The sequence below is a fragment of the Cydia fagiglandana genome, chromosome 16 (genome assembly GCF_963556715.1).
Source record: "Cydia fagiglandana chromosome 16, ilCydFagi1.1, whole genome shotgun sequence".
NCBI lineage: Eukaryota > Metazoa > Arthropoda > Insecta > Lepidoptera > Tortricidae > Cydia > Cydia fagiglandana.
Window position 1 is genome coordinate 8484844 of NC_085947.1, and position 24133 is coordinate 8508976.

General features: G+C 35.3%; 1 protein-coding gene across 1 annotated transcript in view; it reads right to left on the reverse strand.

Annotated features, from left to right (window-relative positions):
* Positions 1–24133, reverse strand: part of LOC134671903 (protein dead ringer) — a 153931-nt gene that overhangs the window by 46402 nt on the left and 83396 nt on the right. Inside the window, exon 4 of the mRNA XM_063529763.1 lies at positions 2329–2401. Within this exon, the coding sequence (XP_063385833.1) occupies positions 2329–2401 (73 nt within the window). The remainder of the gene's footprint in view (positions 1–2328; positions 2402–24133) is intronic.

Genomic DNA, 24133 nt, shown 5'->3' on the forward strand with positions numbered 1-24133 from the left:
ACGTTAGCGAACGTATTTTCGGTTTCGCGTGGAATTGTGCCGTGGGGGAAAACGTATTGGGATTTTCGTATCTGGCTTACGACTATGGCAACTGTTATTAAATTTTACAACTGTAAAATCCTTAGGCGGTATTGTGCACCATATTGTAAAAGCTTTTAAATTAGTGCGGAGTTGCTGCATAACAGCGGAATGCTACCAGTATTTACGACTAAATATTATAGATATCAAACAACGCTTTACGCCCCTCTTATAGATAAGATTATCTAGGATTACGCGCTTAGGTAGACGGAGTTAACCCGATAAGGAGAACTTTATTCAAATGTTATGACAATAAACAGTGAAAATGAACTCAAATTTGCTCGAATTTGCGAATGTTAAGTATCCACGACTAAACACTGTAGGTGTCATAAACAAGTGGGAACACGCTATAAAACCAGTAGTTAAATTTATTATGTACATTTGGTTGCGGTGTGACGTACGCCCCCAATTCACAGCCATTCTGTTTCAATTACGCACCGGGCCACAAAGCGCGGGTGGATGCGGCACAGCACCGCCCTGGCTTCTGATGAAGCTATTTGCTCCTTTTTCATCTACAAACTCTGCTCATAACACCTGCCTATTACATCGACATAAGATACTACAAACAATAATGGCGCATTCGATGTTTTATCTTAGTAACTTCACGATTAGCCGAAGGAAATTAAGCATTTGAATTTACAACTACATAATTGAATTTAGATTTCGCAGTAATCATAAATTAATAAACGACAAGCAATATATACTATAGCAATAAAGCAACCGGTAATGCTATATTTGATTGCGTTGCTTTTTACAGTATACCTACATAATAAATACGACGATATTAATAACAGTGGTGTAACAATGAGTATTGATTTGACTAACAACTAGGCGGTTCAGAATCAACATGATCTATCTAGCGACAATCATGGCGCCGTTTGCAACAGAGATCAATTAATGCTAGAGAGAGATGGAAGACGACAGAGTCGTGTGTGCGAGAGAGACGGTGTATGACTTATCAATCATGCGCCCGCGCACGATCTAAACGCTTGCGGCGATCGAGCGATCTCCCGCTTAATTATTTCTATTATGATATTTAAAGTATAATGATCACCTTAGTGCATGGCGAATTCCCACACTCGTTGCAGTGTAGCCTTAATTAATACGAAGTGAAAATAATAAACGAGCGAGCGTGCGATATGGACGCAATATGTTTTAGTCGTTAAGTGCATTATAACGATTTCAGTTCGGGTTTATTTAGTTTTATTGTAAGAAAGGCGTTGAATAATACGCCGTGGTGCAGGCCGTGCTAAGAAATTACCTTTTGTTAAGTTGGGTATGGAGTCATTATCCTATAGCTTTTATCTAAGTAGATATAGCAATAACATGTGTTTAAACACCACCAGCCAAGATATGTACTCGTACCACCTTCATTTTAAATGTCACAAAATCAGGTATAGTTAGTTAAGTACAGTCGCCACCAAATATATCGGAGCTGCCGAGGTGGTCAAAAATATCTGAACACGCACTCTAGCGCTGTGAAAATAGAGGCGTGTTCAGATATTTGTCAGCATCTTGGCCGCTTCGATATATCTGATGGCGACTGTACCTACTAAGTAAGTACCTAAATCTTGAAGACACTTTGATCAACAATAGACTTTTTTTAAACGTTGTAATAGTTGATACTAAAAAGGTGTCAGTAATTCAACTGACCGGTTATCTACTGTGTATTATGCTAAATTATAATCCAAACTTCATGAGAAAAGAGACATTTTGATTACAGGTACCACGGTGCACCGGAGGATTAAAACTGGAGACTTAAAGGAGATTATAACCAAATAAAACCCTGTAATGAAACAATAAATATCATTTTTATCACGAAGACACCGTTTACTACCTACACATTCACGCAGCTTTATCCACTTGATTTATGTGAATATAAAATAATAATACTTCTTCATTCGTTCCTAATATCTTCTTCTGGCAGTCTGATCCGCGGTCATCAATCACCCGATCTTATCATCTGACCACCGATCTCCACAATATAAAACCGTTTTCCTATACGTACTTACAATACCACTGATACAGACCTATATTAAATTTATGTCCGATCACCAGAAAAAGAAGAACGCTGATTCGGAATAATTTGTAAAAGCAGTCGGGTCAGGTTAAACTGGTTGATCGTATCATTTCAATCGTCGATGATCGTGAATGAAGCATTTGAACTAATGATAAATTATAAGATATATAAATCGTTGCAGAGAATTAATCAAGGCTAAGAACAACAGGTTTTGCTTGTGGGAAACTTACCTCGTTTTTGCATGAAGGAGAAGAGGTCATCTAAGAATTCCTTCCGTTGGGGGTCGTCGCTGATTTCGTACAACTGCAACAATAAAATTAATCACGTCAAAATATGTTTACAACTTCGGTACAAGTTTAATCCTAAGTTAGAAGCTATTCATGTTCAAGTCCACATGAAAAAGTTGCAAAAGGTCGCAAAAAATTGGCGCCACCGGTATTATGCTAGCTGTGAGCGCACCCTTTGTGAATAACGGACAACCGCTATACTTCGTTTTTTAGCATTAGAAATTAGGTAAACAATCTTGATGTGTCTTTTAATTTAAAAACGTTTTAAAAATAAGTTACGGCAAATATGTAACAATTATGAATCTAATACGATCATTTATATTCTTCTGCTTTCATAAGTAATAGTTATTGATTTTAAAAAAGCGTTATTAAAAGACATGCCAAGATCGCTTACCTTCTATCAAGTTCTTTCTAATGCTATAAAAATGAACTATAGATCTTTCAAATTATGGCATGTTTGAGTAAACTGATCTTTTAGCACACTTTGTTGTCTTGTCTTTTAACGTATGTGCGAATTTAGCGAACATTTAAAAAAATATGATAATATTGAGTACTTAAGGTCTGCTATCGCTCGTCAGTAATTGACACGATTTGATCTAAACTATGTTCGGATCTAATTCGCTCTCGCTGTACGCTGTCCCTGAGTCATTTCACGCATATAATTATTTTCTAAGATGTTTAATGTTCCCACTAACCCTTAGATAGACAATTCCTTTTTCACAGCTGTAATAACTAATAATAATTAAGTACTAGCTTATTACTTATGTGGGAAAGTCTCATTATTTCTTCAAAATGTTATTATGTAGCATGCGCAACAGAGCGCAGTGACCACGTGCGCCCGCATGTCCGGATACAAAGTATAGTAACATAGGAATTGCATTACTATACCGATCCACACTAGTAATGTCATGCGTACTGCGTTTCAATTAACCATGTTTACAGGAACAGGAAGATGTATAACGACTTGAATATGGAATAAGTCAAACAACAGCCCTAAACACTTCATTACCACGTTACCGTTACCTATGCATTTTAAGAATCGGTCCTCTGACAAAGATGATGAGGCATCTAATCAATTAAAACTTGGGCTAAAATGGCTAAATAAGCATCTCAATCGACACGCAGACGCAGGCTGTACATACTCGTCGAGACACCCCCAGGGCATTTTCATTTAACTTGTACTTTAAAGCGCGACTTAAGTCGCGTTTCAGTAACGTCTAATCGTTACATTCCTGACAAAATGTATGGGATTTGACATTGACCGTCAGTTTTGTAACGATTACTAACCGGCCGTTAAAGGTGCACAGTTAGGTAAAAAATGGCCCCCAAGACAGACCGAGAACGAGTGTGTACATACTGCTCCCTTCTCGGCTCGCTCTTCCTCGTCTCGTCTTGCGCCTCTCCTATTTGATCGGAGCTGTGCCGACTCTCGGTGAGAGGCTCTCGACGAGTGTGTACTGCCGGCATCAAGCCTTCCCCTGTTTTATACGTTTTGGCTAAACCTACCAGAGCAGCTTTAAACGTACAGTGACAGACAACTCAAATTGTAGCACGTGTAAAATGTCTGCTATCTTTGCACTTTACCAAGCTGAAGGCTGAAACAAGTGAGGTCCAACAGAAAAACCAACACAGTACGGGAAAGATAAAAGAAAAGACAATGAGCTTGAAAGATTACCAGTCCCTTTCTAACAAAAGCTGTCAAAAAGGGACTTCCACTTGTATTACAAGTTACAAGGTTTTGATAAACAGGGCACAGAAGGTATTAATAGTATAGATAAATGTAGATTCTTGAAAACAATGCCTATAAAACTCGTATAAACACCGGGACGATAAGCACGCAGATGTAGGCACCCCGAGAAGCGTGTCATTGGGCATAATTGCGGCGATTTCCGGCACTTAAGTGCAACACGTACAGATAATGCGTGCATCACTTACTGAACGATAAACGTTAAACGATCGTTGACGAACTACTTCCAATGACGTAAAGGCTTAATTATATAAAAGGCCCTTTACAAGACTTGAGGAGGACAAAAGGCTTCTAATAACTGACGTGAACGATAATCGACTGTTTTTCAGAATATGAATTCGTCTGTTTCTGAGACAACAACAAAACCAATGGGACGAAGTGAAGTACCACACTGAAAGTAAAAAGTTTTAAAAATCCTGTAAAAAGTTAGCTACTTAAGTATGTCCAATTTTGTTACATCGCAACTTTTCTCACAAATATTTGGTCGCCATGCCATGAAGAAAATAGGTCAAAGCCTTAAGCTAGACACATGAATAAATCTGTTTCAAAAAATTTTGAACCCTAATACAATGTCTCAGTTGGTGATGAGTTGATGACTGATGATTAAAAAGTATTAAAAACAAAACATATTTATGTCAATCGTTATTGCATCTGTCGTGCACTTAATCCCAATTGAATTGAAACAAAAGATTAAGAAAAAATTCTTGACCGCAAATCAGGCTACAGGTATAATAATGTCTCTGTACTTAAACTTAACCGTTTCTCTTTTATTTAATGCTTTTTTTGTTTCTGTAATAATCAGAATTATTACTAATGCTATTGTTTAAAATCGACATGAGATTTTGAATATTCCTGTGACTCAGATCCTTTCAAAAAATCATAGACAAAGGTCTTTTGTTGGGTTTTCCGAGAAAATAATGACATGAAATATGAATATCATGGTCATGTCGCGAAGACGTCATTGCTCAAATCCGAAAGATCTGACATCATATGTTTGGAGAGGAGGAAAACCGTTAAACAATCATGTAAGGTTTCCTTCTAAGGCTGTGTCTAATATATGTGGATTGAGCGACAAGCGGATAGATAACAACTTAAAAATAAGTACTAAAAATAGAAGATATTTCAAGGTTAAAACAACCAAACCAAACAATGACGGCACCCTGATTGCACATTTGATCAAATGCTCGCAGATCTGTCGCTTCCTAGGCTCTCAGTCAACAGTCACCACCTGGCAAAAATCGTCAATTTTAATACATTGATACGGCAGATGCCTTCATTCAAAACAAATTCAAATTCCGGAAAGGATATTTTCCCAAATTAGCTACACTAGATTTTTTTCCATCCCGCTTTTCCATCGTTGCATAGGGAACCGCAATGTGGCAGTATATCACTTCACACCGTAAGAATTTTACGGACTTAGTTTTCCGCTCCCCGCTCAGTTTACGGCCACATCCTTAGCACGAGCATGTATCCCAAAGCTAAAACACCACGCGCGGCGCCCTCGATCAAACACCTCTATTTGCATTGCAGACATTACATCGGGCACTTAGCCGTACGGCGAACTGGGCCGTGGACAACAACGAAACGCCATTCGACGCTTCCTGTTTCCGGCTGATATATTTAAATAAGACTTCGACAATGGACACAATCGGGTCAAAGACAAAGTGCGAAAGCTTTTATTTTAATCGCAATTTGAATGGATATATGTAGGTGGAAATGTGTTCTCGTTTTCAGGAAAATTCACTGTGCGTCAGGCTTATAAGTAACTAGACAAGTAGCCATTTAGTAGCAGACTATACCGTGTCCTACTTCTATCTTTTCATTGGCTCTCTGCTATGTTGTAACTGACTGAAAAACAATGAGCACATACACTAATTGTTTAACAATTCAAATACCGGTTAATCGCCAAACAGTCTAAGCTTAACCCCTCCAATAGTTTTAATTTAAATGGAACACCGATTCATAATTGGTCCGTTTTTTACTATCCGGCGCTAATCGAAAACGTTCTCCCTCGTGATAAATCGCGGCGGGCCGAGCGGACAGTGACGATCGCGAAGATTGATGTCTGAACGCCGTTCCAACTACTTACTCCCTTTGAAAAGAACTAACTTGTTTGGTCCCTAACTCACTTAAACCCTTTTGATGAGGGAACGACGCGAGTCAAGCGAGCAAGCGGCTCTTGACTCCGTACCACTGACGACAACTTATCTGCATCATATTTAGCTTAATATGCCTTGTTTCGTTGTTATTTAACTAGATTTCATTTGTTGGCAAGAAGACGTATTTTGGAAAGTATTTTTACTCTTAACTTCTGGTATAATATTTATTATGTGGAAATAATGTTAGACATTTCTTTTGTCATAATGCCTGTGAACTACCCCTAATTTGAGTCCCGTAAAATAAATGTTTTGAACTAAATATAACAAAACCATTGGAGCGAGCTTAATAAAGAGGATTATCAACACCTTTGTAACACAACATTTACTGCACTTACAATTAAAAATTTGTTTAAGATGGTGCAACAGCTCCATAATTGATAAATTACCATAAGAAGCGGCGCGAACAACTTAGCGTCGACCCGATTTATGACTCACAAGAACTATGAGACTCTCGATGTGAACATTTCCCGGGCAAATTGTATGAAAATACAGGAATATTATCATAACAGGGTCGGTATTGTCGCCCACCGGGCCGTCGATATTTGAATCACAAAACTTGTCGCTAAGCCGAGTAATCTCCATTGTGCCTCGCCAATTACCGACTCTCCCCTTCCGCCTGAATAAATCAAATATGAAACCATCGGATAATGCAACGGACTTGAAAATAAACAGTGACCTAGTGTCATTGTGATGCGAGCTATGTGAAAAATTTACGCGCCGCGTGGCTGCTTCTGAAATGCCACACATACATGTTTCGGTAACAGTTTGTAAACAAAACATTATTATTTCTCACTATCGATCCAACATTCGAAGTTAAACTATAGTGAGACATATTTTAAAATATATAGATCACAATATAATACTTAGCGACTAAAAATACAAGTCAGTGTAATCGTTGTGATCTAAAATCTATCCAATATTCAAGTTTTAAACATTCCTGTGGCCGAAATCGGCCGGGAAGGAAGAAGAGAGAAGAAATAAGCTAAAGATTTTTTTGGTCTGCACATATCTTTATATCATGACTTTAAGTTTAAATAATAGTTTTTGCATGCAATTACCGAGCATCAAAGCAATAAATACCTAACACTAATATGAATAACGCGAAATATGGCGCACAAGGCTATCTCGATCGACAATGTAAAGCAATTGTTATTAAGTTTATGTGTAAATGTATGCACATTGCTGATTTTACGACTTATAGGCAAGACAATACCAATCATCGTAGAACCATGTCATCGAGTGACCGCATACTGCGCACGTTTTATTCACATATAATTATTCAGCGTATGTTTTATGGTTTTGCATGTAACTTTAAAATTGAACGTTTCAGTATACCTTGATCTAAATATAATGCAAACTTATTATGAGTAAAAGGACGCTGTTTGTGCTTTCTATTTGATGACATATCTGTTTAGTTGAACAAACCTGCCATGTGTTATTTTTAAAACACATACTTAGCTAAAGTAATAGCTATTATATGTACATAACATAAAATAAACTTAGACGAATGCAAAGTTAATGATGAACATAATTATATCACAGAAATATTTAAGTAGTAGGTTTCCTTGTCCCAAAATTACAAGAAAACTTAATTTTCGATATTCACTTTTTTTGAACGATTAGTTATCGTTTTATCGGGTCGAACTCGATCCTGCCGAAGTTATATCACAGTCGAACACAGTAATTGACAACAGATGTATCACGAATGAAATAAATCAAACCGACAACATTGAATCGCGGTTAAATAGGACAAGGTGTTTCTGTATTATTATTGAAAACGTTTAAATTTGACATAGACGTAGGCGACCGTTCTGATAGACTATTGTGTTGGGACTTAGATCGATTCGCGCTTGTTTTTATTGTGTATTGGCCTTCGTTATGTAGGTAATGCGAATGTTGTAGACGCTTGATAATAGGTACTTATACAAATATTTATTGTCTTACATAAACTACATATTATAACTTATTAATTAAGTATACTCATTTGACAAGGCGTCAAACAGTACGGATATGATGGTCGTATTTGTCTACGTGACAGCGTGATAAAACGGTGTCCGTCTCTTCCTATCCCGCAGAGTTAAAAAGTGACAGTTGTTTTATCACGTGGATAAATGTGGATAAAGTGATTCATAATAGGCTTGCAGGTGTCTTCACTCCTAAACTTAAATTACTACTGAATTCAAAACGCTTGCTATTTTATAAATAATAGTACTGTTGGATAAAAATAATTGTATCCCGGGCAGGTCATGTTCTCTTGAAGTATTTTCTGTCAGAATAAATTGAGCTTTTGTTTTGACTAGTTCCATTAAAACGTTAATTTCTATGTTACCAGCAAGATTTACATTGTGCATAATTTTCATGTGTGGACAAGCGATTCTGCTAAATAACGTTTAAGACAGCAGACGTGGCCGGGTGCCCTCTCTGAGGAATGGCCGCGCCGCAAGACAATTTCAAATTGCTAGCCATAATTCAGACTCGCAATAAGAGGGTAGATTTATAAATAAGCTCCGAGAATCCTATCTGAGGTAAGTAATGCTGCACCGATATGGAAATCATGGAAATTAAATGGGATATGCAATGGCAAAAGTTTTACTACAACGGCCTTAGTAAATATTAAGTATCGCTGTGCTTTCATCAGAACACATTTATATTAAATCAAATTTTGAGTAAGTATTGATAATTATTTGTATTTGCTACACCCTATTCAGGGTTTATGTGATACCTACCATAAGTAATATGTAAATACTACCTAAAAATATACAGTGGAAGCAGGAAATAAATGAATACTGAACACAAAACTTTTTTGCAACTATGACTTTGAAGTTATAGTTGCAGAAGAAATATAGGTAAATGGCAATTTTTGTCGGTGTAAAACTTAGCTACCCTTATTACAGTCTAAACCAGGATTCCACCATTGTGCGGCACTTTACCGACTATGCGGCACAAGCATTTTTGTATTCAATTTGCTTGTGCCTGTGCCACACACAGTATCGAATTAGACTTACATTATTGCCATATATGTAATAGACATTCATTGCTTTATAAAAGCCAGCAAGTAATATAATAGCTGCGTAAACTTCATTGCACTTTTCCGTTTTCCATATCCCCAACAGTGTAAGTTTTCCATCAGCGGTTAATAGCCGTCGTAAAGCATGCGTGCGCGTCGTGTCAGGCAGCTTGATAAGTCGACCCATTTTGAACAATCGCTATCGTCGGGTAATAACAAATTATAATTGCGAACTGCTTGTCATTATTTTCAAATTGTAGCGGATAGCGACGATGTTATAAAAATAATACAATTACATGTAATAAGGTTTACTATCGGTAAAAAATATAATATTGACACCTTCAAAAAACTCAAGGTAGCCAATTCTACTCATCTATGAAATATTGTCAATTCCCACGTCCTTAATACTTGCGAAGTAGACCACTTGCTATTTAGACGAGTTGCGACTCAAGAAAAATTGTAGACCAGTTGCGTTTTAGACAAACCGCTATTTAGACGAAATGCGATTCAGGCCACCTGCGACTTAGACGATCAGCTCTTTAGACAAGTTGCGTTTTAGACAAACTGCTATTTAGACGAGATGCGAAGTAGACCTTCTGCGACTTAGACGAGCTGCTCCTTAGGCGAGTTGCGTTTTAGACCCCATGCTACTAACCCGTTATTAGTATGCCGACATGTTTTGGTAAATGGGTTAAAGGGCTACCCGAGGTTTTCACCGATTTTTGACAAGTTTTTAATCGTATCTACTTTTGCACTACAGATAGAATTATATGTCAAACGGCTAACAGTTCTTTAATTTTTTATCTCCATTTTTATTTACCGGATTATGAAAAAAAAATCTTACTTATTTTTTTATCATTTTTTTTCAACATTGTCTAAAAAACACTGATTTTCAGTAGCCATATTGTTATCTTTGTGTTTATTACTGATTCCAATACTAGCAATTATTATAAGTATTATAACTATTACAAACTATTCTATCTTTGCACATTTTATAGGCCACTTACGTTCCTTTATAACCTGACTCCATACCCTCGACTAGTTTCATCTGAAACCTCCATAGATTTAGTTTAATATCTTCTCGCTGTAAGAAACTACTCGTAGTACTAGTATCATCTGTCAAATTGCTACAGTTACAGCTCAGGTGCCAGTAGCATAGTCCTAACTGGAGTGGTAATAAGGTAAACAAATATAGCGCGTGGTCTAAGTCACTAAAGACTTGGGTACTTATTCATAAACGTTTACTAAAGTTGACAAGCCGATAATAACCGTTTGTCCCTTTCCGACGTATTGGTATGATGGAAAGGGACAAACGATTATTATCGGCTTGTCAACTTTAATAAACGTTTATGAATAAGAGGTTTACCTTACAAGGTAAACATATCGAATTTAACTTGTTGTGAGACATACTAACATTGAATAATAAGCACTGTTAGTGCTTGAGAAAGGAGAACTGACTTAAAACAAGGGTCTGAATCGTAAAATTATTCAAACATTTGTAAAACGATTATTTAGGAACAAGACTGAAATTAAGATAGTTTTTAAATTATGTACTATTTAAGTACTTATTTTTTTAGGCAAGGTACTTTCTTTTGAGTTTTGAATAATAGGTAATTTATTGAACTTTCTAACTACCTAAGACACAACAAAAATACCGCAGAACATACGTAGGTATCTACGAAAACAATAAGTATTCAGTGCACCCAGTTTACGGTAGGTAAATGATAAACCAGGGTTTAGTATGTAGGTAAAGTAAGTAGTCTGAAGAAGAGATAGGAGAAAAGAAGAGTGAAGTATTTAATATCGGTAAACATATAGCTACTTTAACTTAGAAATTACAGAAATTTTGTGAAAGATCCTGTCGAATACCGCCATTTCCTTTGATTTAAGCCACGTGGCTCAGTTTAAACACAAAGTGCCGAGGGGGCGTCGGCCCCGAGACAAAGGCACGATTGATACAAGTCAATGTCCAGTGTCGAAACCTGGTGTGCCGCGGATTTTACTTATAGGCAAACCTGAGCCTCCAAAGTGGCATACTGCCGTATTCGATCTTCAAGATATTCACAAGAGACGACACGTACTAGATCCATTCTAGATACGTTAATAGTTTAGATATCAACTAGTTCTCTTTTGCAGCGCAATTCGGGCAATCAATGTCACTTTTACGTTAGGTAGAGTTAAGATATCTTTTAGATGTGAATTGGATCTCTCAGTCATATCCTGTGGAAATCATTCAAGAATCGCGCAAATGTCAAATTTGACAGGTTAAATCTTAAACATATCGTTATCGTATCTTGGTGATGTCTAAAAGATATCTAATAGATGTCTATTTTTAAATCCGAATCGGGCCCATATTCTGTACCTAAATATGAAATCAATCTATTCAGCCCGCTGTTATTGACTTATTTGGCCCACATAAAAAAGGAGAAAACTGATGGACCACGTTGGATTATTTACTTTACAGTCATCAAGTCAGGATCTGATGATGAGATCCTGGGTTACATCATGATACATTATATCTTACGAGTAGTATAATAAGAATAGAATAAGAAATCATTTATGTAACTGTAACCAATAATGTAACTGTAACTTTTGTCATGTAAAACTATGCTTTATAAAGGAAATAATGCATTCAGCATTTGATCTGAGAAAGCTTATGTACAAAGAGGAAATGTAGATGAAGACTAAAAAATTATGACAAGTTAGATTGTTTTGCAAAGTGATTTCATTTTTGGTACTACCTAAAGATTATTTCTTCCACAGGTACCTACATACATGCTTTGATGAATTTAACCTCTTTGGTATCACATAGCACCGTCTCGTGTTAAATACCTATAGGTATATCGGAATAAGGAAAAAGCGCGGTTTCGACAAACAAAATGACGACTAATCAATAATCATCGGATGGCGCCAAGCAACTCATGATACCGACTGTGTTTGCCCCCAAATGTCTCAAATTAGTGTCTCGATTAAACACTTTATATCGATATGACACCGTTCTCAGAATCATTTTATGAACTTTACACATAATTAGACAATCTAATTAATATTCGGCGCCGGTTAATTTGATGATCTAGAAAGTCTCCATCAGAGATTAAGATATATTTTAAATTTTGTGTCTGATAGGTACATTTTGTCATACTAAGTGAACTTGCGCCTATCATGGTCGCACTTTTATCACTTATCTTGTCAAACGTCACTTTCGCACTTACATATTTGTTAGAACGTGACAATCACGACGCCAGATCATAAAAAATCGACCATCATAGCCCTACTTAAGATTAAACAATTGAAATACAAGCTTTCATATGCAATAGTATTGTGAATTAAACTCTTTTGCATATTGGTTTAATACAGCGCCATATTTATCCGACTTTACATAATGGTTCTGATGGATTACTATAAAGAAGAATCTACAATAGACAAAGTTATTGTAAAGTAGATACATCGAAACACCAATAAACTCCAGTAGCCAATCAATATGTACCTAAGGAAATTCAATTTATATTTCCATCGATTTTATGGACTTTATGTTCACGTTTACCGATAAAACTAAATAAGTTAGATGTGCCTGTCTAAAACAGCACGCTGCCATCTTGCATAACAATAACAAAGTGAGATTGATGGGTAATCTCTGGTTGCTTATATCACATCCAACTCATTGCGTGAAAATTACAATATCGACAAGTTTCTACACAATTTTCTAAATATTTAGACGTCAGTACACACATAATTTGTATGTAGCACTGAATCATATCTATAATATTCTTCTGTTGATCCCAAGACAGAGATAATCGCACAGAATTAACCAAGATTCTCAGCCACTGCAACTCGGTATCTGGAGTTAATATAAAATAATAATTATGTATTACCTATTGTTAGTTATGCTTATAAATAGTTAAGTGGTTTTGTCTAGTTTCTATAAAGTAATAATTTCAACTAAATAATGAAACCTATGACTTATGTTTGATGCAACTATTGGTGTAAGTTGGTGTATAAATAAACAATGAAGAATGTTTTCAATATTACATGAGAGATGAAGTAATCGCAATTAAAATAAATGAATACATAGTTGATTTTCAAGCCGGCATATGTACGTAATATGTACTTATACGTATATTGAGTTATAACCTATAAAATGGACGCAGATTTGAGTTTGCGTGTGGTACGGTGGTGCCGAATGGTGACCACCCCTGTGTGTATTATTCCAGGCAGTGCGTAATCGACAAAAACAATGAGAGGTGGTCATCAACGCATGATCACACGGACTACTTCAACCAAGAAGAGACAACGCTATTATTTTTTCAATAACGTATTTTTGGCAGGGTAGAAGGTAACGTGATCCCAACCTAATTTAAAACTAATTATCTTGTAGGTAATGTAGACTCCTAATAATAATATATATATTAAAGCAATGAACTCATTATAAGTGGCATTTTTAGACATCACCATGGCATACATTACAATTACACGTCAAGCATTGGCAGGCAAGTCATAATTCTTTAAGCGCACTTGGTAAAAACATAACGGGTACTTTTACGAAAACCTATTGTTTAGATCCGATGCCGTTAGTTCACTTTTTTGTCATCTGTGGTAACATTAACACATCGTTTAAGCTGAAATAGACAGTCGTATCTATACGGTTGTACTTTTTATAAGGAACAATGAACTGCAGTGATAGGCATTCTCTTCGATAAGGTATTTTACACATTTGAAACTTTTGAAAGCGCGATTGCAACCTAAATTCAAGTAGCTAAATAGGTAAGTACTTTGTTTTTGGGCCAACATTGTTTATTTGTTTTTCCTTGAGCAGGTCGCGTAAATCTATAATACAGGAAGTTGTTTTAAAAGAAAAATAATTAATTTGTGGGTAAGACACTTTTAACATTAATTATCAGTTGACGTATGTTGACAACGAAACATTTTCGCTCTACATAGGTAATATAGGTATGTATTTTAATTGTTTTTAAAATTAGATTTATTTATTACACAACGCACATGATTAAGTACAGTACAAATTACATTCATTCAATTTATAAGAATCTATATTGTGATCGTCGAAAATAAATTCAATTAATAACAAGATAATCCAGATAAATTCATTGCATCAATTATAATTTGATTGATTTAGGCATTTACGCGTACATCGAGATCATATTCCTCAAATATAAAATTAACTACTTACTGTCTTAAAATTAATCATCATCATATCAGCCAGAGGACGTCAACTGCTGCATGGACATATGCCTCCCCTAAAGAATGCCACAATGACCACCGGACCGGTAAAATTCATCGTTTGCGCATAAATCCGTTGATTAATTATTTTATCGCAGGGGTCATCCAAGCGTGCTTCGCTCTGTCTTCCTAGCCACATCCAGACGGCGGGCCACATGCATCCTCGTAGTATACGCGATTACACGCCCTCCTTTGATCTCCAATTAGATGAACATTTTGGGGTTCGCATTATCGAGGGGAGTATTGTCAAACGATATGTTAGGTGTTACCTACTTGTACACTGAGTGGGCACGATTATTGCATTTGGGTCGGGTGGGGCTTCATGAACAAATGAACTATAATAGTTTGCTGTTTACAATATTTGGGCTATTTGTGTAGTACATGTTTCTACCAATAAATATGGCACCAAATGAACCAGAAACTTTTTTTAAAGAACTTTTGGCAAATGAAAATAAGACAGCATAATTAGTAATACGAACTAATAATAATACTTAATAAAAATAACAGGCCCAACAATCCCCCTCTCTTAACAATACATATGCAAAAAAAAGCCAAAACATACGAATTATCATAGTCTGGTTTCATAAAGATTTCAATTCTTCTTATTTTCACACTTCACAAATTCAGCGATGTCACAAACTATTACAAAACAATGTCCAATCAGTCCTAAATTGTCCTATTCTGCCCATAGCAAATCCTTCTTAAAGGAATACCGCGACACATTCGATTAATACGCGATAAAGCCGTTTCATTGGGCGGGCGGCGCTGGGCGGTAATCCGCCCAAGCCTCTAGCCGCAATTATCTTCGGGGGATAAAAGCCGCTTAGGTCCGGTCCTTTACTGCCGGTGTGAAGCGATTCAATAGGCAGGTGTTGATTATTATCTTAATCATATTGATAAGGTGGCCACTGACGAGCCTTCCACAGCCGTATTCGAACAATGAGATACGTCAAATACTAGATATTGAAACGATATGGAATAGATATGTCAGTGTCAAACAAGTATCAAATGTGATGTTTTTGTTTGAAGAAATATCAATTTTGACACTGACATATTTATTCCATATCGTTTCAATATCTAGTAGGTATTTGACGTATCTCATTGTTCGAATACGGCTGCCAGTCCAAATAGCGTGGCTGCAATCCAAAATAGGTCCGTGAATGACAAAAACGTACAATGTTTAATATTAGTATGCCGTCCCTTTGGATGAATCCATTGTAACGGTATCCATTTGGAAGGCTCGTCAGTGGCCTGCTTTAAAGTTTCAGTTGTAGGTAAGGTTAAGAAAAATTTAGATGAACCTTTGAAATATAAGGGAAAACTTATTTTACGCTATTTGCTATTAAAAATTCATTTGACAGAACCGTTAGGTTAGAGAATCGTAAGTATCATAACTAATCATACAAAAACAATGCTAAATTGTTATGTTTGTTGACTTAAAAGTAGTTAAGGATTTGAGAATGTAGGTAGGTATGTTATTATTTCAAAGTAGGCAACTAGTCCAAAGTAAAATAGAAAGTTTAATGCACTGGTCATCCATATCGTTCTAAAATAGACGAAATCTATTCTAAAACCTGGCACTGGATTGTACCAACAATTATTTCCACTCTTTCTCTTCTTTTGACACTCTTTTAAATTCTGAGCGATAATAGATCCAAGTCACGACATACATACAACTCATACAAGCCATTCGGACCGTATAAGCTAGCCCGAATAGCGTACGAAAACCGATGAAAGAACTTATTACGATTTGAAAGAATCTCATTTCGTGTAAATTTATAGTAACAAGTCGATTTTAACTTGTTTAGGATTTTATTTTGCTTCAGAAAAGTCTGATAGTTTTTCTGTTGAATTTAAGACCATCATCCATTTTAAGCGAAGATTTCGGTCGATCAAGCAACTATGAACCTTCCCATACATGTCAATCAATACAATTCAATTACCTACTGACAAACAACATGTATAATTGTATTTACTATTATGTATATTGTATTTACTATGTTTGGTAAACTGCCCCTAACTGCATCAAATTTTATTACCAATCACACTTAGGTAGGTTTACTTTATTGTTATTTTTAGGTACCTAGATACTCAGCTTAGTATGAGAGTAAGTTAATTTGTATTCTACCTATATTTAAACATTTCTAGGTCGAAATCATTAATGTGGATAAGACGATATGTTATTACTTGTGTTTTGTGTTCTCTATATAGGTAATATATGATATAATAATATATTTCTCTCAATGTGACATAAGAAGGTGTGTTTATGGACAACCTATTAGCCATCCATGATGCAGCTTATGTCACACGTTAGTACAATTTGCGAGTTATGCGGTTCAAAAACATTAGCGAGTGTCCATGTGTGCGTGATGTGAACATTTGTTTTCTTAAGCAAAATTTACATATTTAAAACATACGAACAGTCAAATTTTGATTTATTTGGTAATCTAATAAAAACTGTACAAATCAATAAGAGATAAATGAAAGATATATTTTTTATAAAATATGACCTAAACTATAATCGTTAACACAATTGTGAAAAAATCGTTTTCGTATATAGTAGGTACCATATTTTCCATTAATGGATATAATAAGACATGCAGTAGACGTCAAAGATATGTTTACAATTTTGCAGCATAATACTTTTACTTAAAAAAAACATATATGTAGAGTTGAGATGTCAATTGTACTAAGGTAACAACAACTAAAAACATAACTCGGCTATTAATTTTTCTACATCTGCGATTACATCAACATCTTACTAAACACAAAGATTGGATCTAAATCCACTTCATTATTGACACAAATAGCCATTAATTCAAAATAATCGCCGGCGATAAAGATTATTTATTTATTTACCTCACAATTCATTTCTGATATTACTTTATGCCTTTAGCAATTAGGCGATCCGTCGAGATGCATTTGCAAGGCAAAGAATTCATATAGGTACTCGTTCCCATAAAGGAGTTTATACATTGTTAACTATAGTGGTATTTTTGACATGATTCAATGTTTATGTTTATTTGACAATAGCCACGATTTTATAGCCAAATAATTGCAAGTCGTGTATGTTTTTTTAGGAGATAGTTCGCATCGCTTAACTACAGTTCCTACATCAAAGTTTACTTCACAAAATCACTGCAAGTCTTGTCATTCAAGTAGTCACAGCGACAAATATCACGCAAAGCTTCGTAACAACATTTGTTTCAAAATTGGCCACGGCAAAAATAGCGAAATTTAGAAATCGCTTAGCACTTTAATCGCGTCATTTAACTGGCCTTTCTCCATCCATTTATTTTAAATATCACGTTATACATCAAATTGTATGGAGACGCGGTCACATGACTTCGTATTCTTTCGGGATACGTATTCTTTATAATTTTCGTACGTATTCTTTATCGTATTCTTTATAATTTTTCAGGCTATGTACAAACTTGACTTTGCTATAGTGTATACACGCCTCAGGCGTAATGAACACGCACACGGTTACACGGAAACATTTATTGGCCGCTCGGATGCAGTTTGCATTTGCAGGTGTAAGCGGTCATCGCACTCTGCTTTCCCTGTGTGCTTAGGGTTGCCGCTGCTACTACAAGAAAATTCTGACAAACACGGGTTGGGGTGACTTTTTATTGCTTTATAAAAAAATGTGACATAATAACGTAATAGTGTGTATATATATTTTTATAATTTGGGTAATGCCCGAAACATATAATCAACTTTTACACCATTACCCATGCCAGTGTTGGGTAGACCTAGGTGGGTAAACCTCGAATACAGATTAATGTTGTATAAATTTTCTGACTATACCCAAAATTCTTGGGTAATACTAGTGATATCCAGGTAAACTTAAGTTTAATCATCCTTCTAACATTACCCGTAATATGCTATAAGTTTAAAAGCTTTTTTCTTTGCTGTCTTTAAAAGTACTAAACTAAATTATAAAAGTCACCAATCCGAAAAACCCAATCTCTCTAGTGCAAGGGTTCCTTCCAGCCTGTGTCCAAAAATAGTAAGACATAGACATATTATATGGGTGGGTTGATGATGATGAAGATCAAAGTCACAATCCTTTAAAAAAAATATGCTTGTCTGTAAAGTCAGTTTACGGACGATAATTTTGCGTGATAACGTCATAAGAAAACATTGATGAAAAATTCCATACTTTAAGCATACGTTACCATGGAGATCTGTCCACAACGTGACACTTTTTTGTGCATTCTACCGGTGTTCATCGATTTATAAGACGTAATCACGTCAATAAATCAACAACAAGCAACCCTGCTGCACACAGAGAAATGCCCGAAGACGCGACTTACTAATTATACCGCGCGAAACTATAACGTCCTATGTGCCTAAGCAACTCTAGTAGGCAAATTCTTTTTGTCTTTGACAGCATATTTGCAAGCAACAGTCAGGCTCTACGTGTTAGCAATGTGTCAATTACGTGACCATTGATGCTGCATTAATGGCGGCCATTGAAGGCTGGCCATCGGGCCATTCATGTGGCCTGGCCATTGCTGGCCATATCGGGCCATTCATGTGGCCTGGCCATTGCTGACCACGCTTAGTTTTCAATGTACAGTTAAAATAAGACGTATAGCAATCAATTTGGCTATTTAAAGAGTGTCAAGAGAGATGAATATTGTGCAAATGCTAACTAATTATATGAGCGCCATAAAAGCGTATGATGTATGTAATATTATTAATTTGTGACTGTCTAACAGGCACAACTTTTCAAAACCAAAACATTTGTAACTAATCGTTTTTAAAACGTCATTCAAATCGTTTTCAATTGGTATCTATACTTCAATTGGTAACTGACATTGCTGCTTACCTCTATATTAAAAACTCGCTATGTGTATTTCTATAGAAGTACTAACAGAATGTTTAATGTTCAAGTAATATTCAATATCCATCTATGGATACCAAACTAAACATTATCCAATATGCTCACATATTTCAGAGCGGATAACAAAGCGCAAAACCTATTTACACATCCATGTGGACATGACTCACATCCTATTGTATTTAAACAGTTCCACAGATAAATCAACACGGATGAAAAAGGGTTTAATCCGTCGAATACGGTTATAAAACGCGAGTTTCACGCGTTATCCGGCAGTTAAATCAGTCCGTCATAAAAATAATCGGATGTGAATGGCCACCCCTAGCGCGAGAGGAAAAAAATTGACCCAGTGGCCTAAAAACGCCTCTGTGTGGTGTGTTTTTTGGCGGAAAAGTGATAGGTTTGTATTCGCCACCCGCCTAAGTTATATGGACGACTTTGGTTTGATCCTGTTTAATTGATTATAGAGGTACGCAAGATTAAGATCGTTATCTCTAGGTGTAGGTTAGGTACATCTCCTTTTTTTAACGTTTAGTTAAAACTTTATTTTCTTATACCGGGTAGCTAACTTAAGAGGGAGAGATGCTGCGATTGTAAAAAGGTTGTTACTATACTGGCACTTGAGATTACTTAATATTAGACTCACATCTCCTTAGGTTTTAAAGTTTGAAATGCTTCCATATCTTTCAAGTTGTATTGTATGTATAACTAAATATAATTAAATACAGTGAAACCTGGTTAATTGGCACCTGGATAAATGGAAAACCTCAATAATTGCAACCAAAAGTCCGGTCCCGGTCCCTTGAGACCAAAAGGCCTCTATAATTGAAATTTTGGAACCTCTATAATTGCAATTTAGATTTTAGTGCTTTTCGTAATTTTGCCTCTATAATTGACCACATCGCAACTTAAGACCTCTATAATTGACACTGTGCTAAAAAAATCCGTTATTTTTGCTCTTGTTTTTACCTCTATTATTGAAACGAGTCTTGCTTATTACCTCTATAATTGAAGAAAGAAACAATATTTTAATAGCAATTGTCATTTTATTTATATCTCCATCCAAAATTTAATTTATTTATTGGGTATCTAACACAGCCTGTAGTAGGTGAAATAGTTTTGATCAATAAAAAACGAAGTATGCTTTTTACATTCTAATAAAACTTTCTTCTACAATTCAAGAGAATTTTTTAAACCCAAATGATAAGAAAATAAAGTGTACTGTAATTAATGTAGTGTAAAAGTGCAAAGACAGAAGCAATATATAAACCAGAAACCCAGAACGTAAGCGTGTATCAGTTTGAATAATCAGTTTAAATGGTTATTTGCACCTCCATAAAAGAAATTTGTCAGAACGCAACCTCTATTAATGAAAACCTCTATAATTGACACAACGATTTTTTGAACCTCGTTAATTGAAACGACCTGCTTAAATGAAAAACCTGGTTAATTGACAAAAACTGGCCGGTCCCTTGAGATTGCAATTATCCAGGTTCCACTGTATTATACCTGAATCTTTAGTGTAAAAATGTTCCAGTTAAAATTAATTACAATTGATTCTAACAAATTGAATGCAATATAAATCACACGTTGTAAAATTGTATAATTTTAACAAATCCAAAACAAAATCATTCACCGGCTCTTTACGCCTGACTCGTATAACTGAGAGATTAAATGCCTATTAAATAAATGCCTCATAAATAATCCGAATTTATATCGGATCCATTTTTTAATCCGTCCGCTTCACATTATTAAATTGGTATCGTTTTATATTAAAAGTATAATTAACTCCCTCATAAAAAAAAACCCTTAAACAGATCGGCAGTTTTTATCAAGCGACTTAATATTCATATCTATCTTTTACGCTTCATTCGTCTATTTAATTACTAATTTTATGTTTGGTATCTTTGATTAACGGTTCGAGGTTTGCTTTGAAGGTTTAATGCTTTATTTCTTTACAATCCTTTAGGGTTGTCAATTATATGTTAACAGTTTTGCACCTTATTCCATAGTGCATAAGGCAAAATCGGTATACATATTTTTGTCGTCAACTACGGTCATGGTTTCATGATTGTAGACCACCAAACACTAAACAGTAGGGTCATTATGAATTGATAAGTACCTACTCAAATTTTGTTAATAGGTATTATTACCCGTTTTAAAGCAAACAGGTAGATTATTAATTATTATAATGCAAAATAATAATAAACGTAAATCGCATTTTCCATTGACGTTTATTAATTTAATACGAATAACCGGTTCAATGTTGATTGACATTTGTATAGCTATACGTAAAACAAATTATTACCGAAAACATATAGTTTTCATATTAAAATTAATTACATTAAACATTAATACCTATTGGTGTTTTAAAGCGGAATACAACATATATTATTTACTTAATAACTACTAGGTATAACTACCTACCTATGTAAAAATTATATACCTATGTTAGGTGTTTTAACCTAAATCAGCCGCAAAAACATAAAAACAACTAAGTAGGTAACTAATTTGTTATTACAATAGGTACTAGGAGACTGAAAATACTGTTAATCGTCGAGCCCAATATACCTAATAATGTAACAAATAAGTAAAATAAACTATACAACATGAATTCAATCTAAGTAGGTATCGAGGTAGAACAAAATAAACAGCGCTACATAATTACAGCATATAGATAGTCCATATTTAACGATAAAACGTACTTAACATTTCATGTTGTTTTATGAAAAGACACAGATCACTTGAAAATATCTGTCAAATTAATATAAATAAATAAAATTAAAGAAATCATATTAATTAAATTAAATAAAATAAAATAATCATATTAAATTAATTCAATTAAAGTAATTCAATTAATTACATCATATGATCAATTAAATTAAGTACCTAATTAAAGGAATTAAATTAATTACATGATTAATTAAATGAAGTAATTAAAATAATAAATTTTAATTTAATTAATTACCTTCTTCTTATCAACCTCAAAGAAGTTGGGCATCTTCGGCGGCTCATGATGCCCCGCCTGCGGCTGCTCCTCCATCAGCGTTTTGAAGAAATCCATGAATTCCATTTAATAATAACTCACTGAACAGTCTCAACTAAATCACCGAAAAGTTAAAAACTTCACAAATTAATCGCGAACACAAAAATAATAACGCGGCAGCGCGACATCAACACGTGCGATGAGCGATGGCCGACCGCCAGACGTCCTACTCCTGCCAACATCAGATATAAACTAAATTGAAAATTGGAAACAAAATGCGATGTTCGAATCTTGATATGACAATAATAGGCGAGACAGAGATAAACTAAACTAGTCTGCCAGAACGAGACGGCGCGCTAGAGATACAGCTCCACCCCATCGCGCGCCGGCAGGGGTTGTCGCCAGACGTGATCACTCGAAATTTAAAAAATCCTACCTGCCTTCCCGAGCACTAAATCAACTTTAAATATATACAAATTTGAACTTTAATCCCTCAGATTTAGAATCTATTTTTACCTCAGCGTCAAGCGGAGATAGGTTTTATTGTCGTTAGCATGTCTTAAGTTGTAATTTTATATATAGCAAACGCGTGAATACAATATGCAAGGCAAGGATATTCTCCGAATTGGGTTTGTTTTGTAATTTCTTCTGGATGAAGTTTACAGAGCAATAAACATGCATTATTTAAAACCAGTCTGATATTTGTAATTAATATATAGCCTACTATTACGAAACTACTTTATTTGCTATTTTAAACAACAACCAAAACAGTTGATCAAAAATCAACCCTTAAAGTGACATTCCATTTCCAACTGCAGCTGCAATACTGTTCATTTTCTATGGAAATTGACAATGACAGCGACGCGTTTCCATAGTAAAATGAACAGTATTGCAGCTGCAGTTGGAAAGGGAATGTCACTCTTAAACTGTGTCCGTGTCAAGGTAAAAGTACCAATGTCAAGACAACTATCACCAAATCGTTGCAGATAGGTACAAAAACTCTTTGCCTCCACTCATCTCTAAAGCGCTTCTTGCTAGTAAAATAGTAACTAGCTGAGTTAAAGGATTAGGTAGTCGCAAATATAATAATACTTATTCAATCACAACCAAAAACACCGTCTGTAGCTCTACATTATCGCGCAATCACAAAGGCCTGTCATACAAAATAGATTGCAAAACCCACAAACCGAAAACAACCCCAAATTCACCAGAAAATTAATGCATTTCACAAATAATCAATTAAATCCGGCTATTGAATATTGCGTGGGGCAAGTATCGTTATTGATATCTTAATAAATGGGGTGATGGGGTAAACTGGATACGGGCACAGCATACGGGGTTGTTGTGACAGGTTCGCTGGGACAACTGCCCGGGATGAGATTAAATTAGCACATTGAAAGTAAAGCCACAGAATAACAGTACAATGGCAATAAAGAGACGATAAACTAAATCTTATGTTACGAAAAATAATGGACGTCAAATGCACCAGAATTGTGGTTAAACTTTCGATTCCTTATGAGTTCAACTAGAATAGAAAAGACAAATTGAAATCTAAACCTCTTTAAAAGTAAAACCCTCTCAACGCTTTTCCCACTCACTCTCACGACGCCGTTTTTTATCGGATTTCCAAATATGTACTAGATGAAGTATTTTTTTGCTTCCAATGTTAACCAAGAAAGTATTCAACACTCGAAATAGATTACCTACCAAGGAATACCAAGTATCAAAAGACGGAAAATCATAATTCGATACTCAATTGATATAA